The 2,259-nt window shown below is 35.2% G+C and overlaps 2 protein-coding genes across 7 annotated transcripts in view; one reads left to right on the top strand and one right to left on the bottom strand.

The window, feature by feature from the left end:
* Window positions 1-2,259, bottom strand: part of LOC107099035 (dynactin subunit 1-like) — a 15,267-nt gene that overhangs the window by 11,721 nt on the left and 1,287 nt on the right. For all 6 annotated transcript variants that reach the window (XM_015396963.1, XM_015396964.1, XM_015396967.1 and 3 more), the window contains exons 2-3: window positions 909-974; window positions 637-831 (exon numbers count right to left, since the gene is read on the bottom strand). In XM_015396963.1, the coding sequence (XP_015252449.1) occupies window positions 637-831; window positions 909-950 (237 nt within the window). In that variant the 5' untranslated portion in view covers window positions 951-974. The remainder of the gene's footprint in view (window positions 1-636; window positions 832-908; window positions 975-2,259) is intronic.
* Window positions 1,364-2,259, top strand: part of LOC107099037 (tudor domain-containing protein 7B-like) — a 34,505-nt gene continuing 33,609 nt past the window's right edge. The window contains exon 1 of the mRNA XM_015396969.1: window positions 1,364-1,596. The gene's annotated coding sequence lies outside the window, so the exon portion shown is untranslated. The remainder of the gene's footprint in view (window positions 1,597-2,259) is intronic.

Below are 2,259 nucleotides of genomic sequence, written 5' to 3'. Positions count from 1 at the left end.
GATATTTTCAATACAAATACACCACTATAGATTAGTTCACTACTCATTTTTTTTTGCTGAAGCTTTAATAAAAGAAATTAACAGAGCAAAGAAATGATCATTTTTTTAAATATCCAATACTAATATAACTAATACCTATTTATTTTAAATTATTCCAATTCTAATGTATTTATTTTGTTTATTTAAATATCCTTCTGTTATCTTGGTACAATGCTTTTCTATAGTCACTCATTTTAACCACATAGCGCCCTCATTTGACCACAGCAGAGGAAATAGGAACATTTTAATAATTTTTTCATAAGAAATTGCAATAAAACAGCTCAAGTTGCGCTGTGGATATTTATCTAGGTCAAAATTAAGAGAATTAGGATACTGAAAGGAAAAGAAACACCAAAATCTTGCAGGAGTGAAAAATATAAAGCACTAACTTATTAAACCAGTAATTTTTGTCTTGAAGGGACTTAAAGATAATGTATTAACAGGCTGCTTATTTGTATTACAGAATGGTGAATACGGAACTTTTAGAAAAGTTCAATAATTCTGAGTAAAATCCCTAATAAACCTTTTGCTACATCCTGATGGCGCCCCTTGGTGGTGAGTACTGTTACATCATTTTAATATATTTCCATCACTAACCTGGGATGATCTGACGAATATTCCGTGATTTTCCTCACAGGTGAAGTAGCGCTTCCCTTGCACCGTGCCGTCATTCTTTCCTTTGGGCTCGTCCAGGATGATCCCCACCCATTTACCTGAGGCAAACAGCGTAGCACCGATGTAGGCGACGGTACCACGCTGGCCTTTACCAGTCACCTCCACCATAGAGCCAATCTGAAGGAGAAAAAATAATTTCTGATTTCCAAGAACCTCTTAATGTTTTTGCATTTTTCTTTGAAAAAGCAGCCTACCTTTGGAGCTTTACCGCTCTCCACTGTTCCTTGGCTGCTCATTTTGCTGATCAATGGGCTAGTCAGCTGAGGGCCATAGAAAACACAAGAAGAAATGTTGAGAATACAGCAGAGGAAAGTTTATGAGCCATGAAAAAATTCAGTCAAAGGGTTGTTTTTTGTTCAAACTAAACTCCAGTTTTAGCTATGTTCTATTCCAATATACGAGTATTAAAAAAAACATATACTTTCATCTTATTACTAAAACATCAATAAAAGGTCAGGAAAATATGTTGTTGATTTTTTCTTTCTGCTTAGTCACAGTTGAAGATATTCCACTAGAGTCCTGAGGGAGCAGAGATGGCATCACATAGTCAGTCATATGTCCTGCGACAACAAAGATCCTAAGGAAACAGCACCATCAAACACAAAGAGGCTCTTATAACAACGAAGTCAGTCCAGGCTGCAGGGACACGTGAATTCACACTGGATGGATGGATTCTAAACCAGCCAGCTCACATCAGAAGCCTTTAAGGATTTTAATTATTATTTTATTTTCAAAGCTCCAACATGAGATGTTGTAATGTAGTTCTAATTGGGATTTATGAGACTGCAAACAGGTAATACGTCCAATAGGGTGAAAAGACTGACTTCAAATTCTGCTTTGTTAACTAAAACACACAGATTTGAATGCTACAACTGCTGCATGGTGAGTACATACTACTTGTTGACTTTTTTAAATTAGAAAAAGTTTCTTAATTGAGTCTTAAAGAATAGAGGAGCCTGTTACTCACCCGGGGAGTGTACGAATGTCGCCTGTTCATAGCCATGATTAAAACCTCAAAATAGTTTCACTACCAGATATTAAAAGAAAGGTTCTTTTGCTATTTTATTTTATTCATCCGATTCACTTCCTCCCCTCTTCTCTGTCTCAAAGAAATGTGAAAGCGGGTCGACTTTAGGGCGTGATCTCTGAGCCGAAAACGTCACAGCGGATTGAAACTCGTATGCTGAATTCAATGTTCTGCACAAACCCAAGATGGATGTTGCAATCTCATTTGACTTCTTATTTCATCAATGAGCATGATGCATTATGATGGCGATTGATTCTAAATAGTCTCATTAACTACAAAACAATCAATTAAGAGTTAAATCAATATTACATAGGTCCTTTTACAAAAACATTCTTATATTGCAATGAGCAGCAAATTGTTTTCATATTTTCAAGTGCAAATATGTAGTATTTATATGATCAGTTAAACACATTAATAAAAATATATTAACATAATCACAGATAAATATAACTGAGAAGCAAAGACTAATTTCAAACAGAAGTGGCCAATGCTCCTTCGAAAATGTTATTTTTAACCCT

Source organism: Cyprinodon variegatus, unplaced genomic scaffold (assembly GCF_000732505.1).
Source record: "Cyprinodon variegatus isolate N-32 unplaced genomic scaffold, C_variegatus-1.0 Scaffold831, whole genome shotgun sequence".
NCBI classification, from domain to species: Eukaryota; Metazoa; Chordata; class Actinopteri; order Cyprinodontiformes; family Cyprinodontidae; genus Cyprinodon; species Cyprinodon variegatus.
Note: the sequence above shows the minus strand (reverse complement) of the source record. Positions and strands in the feature narration are given on the sequence as shown.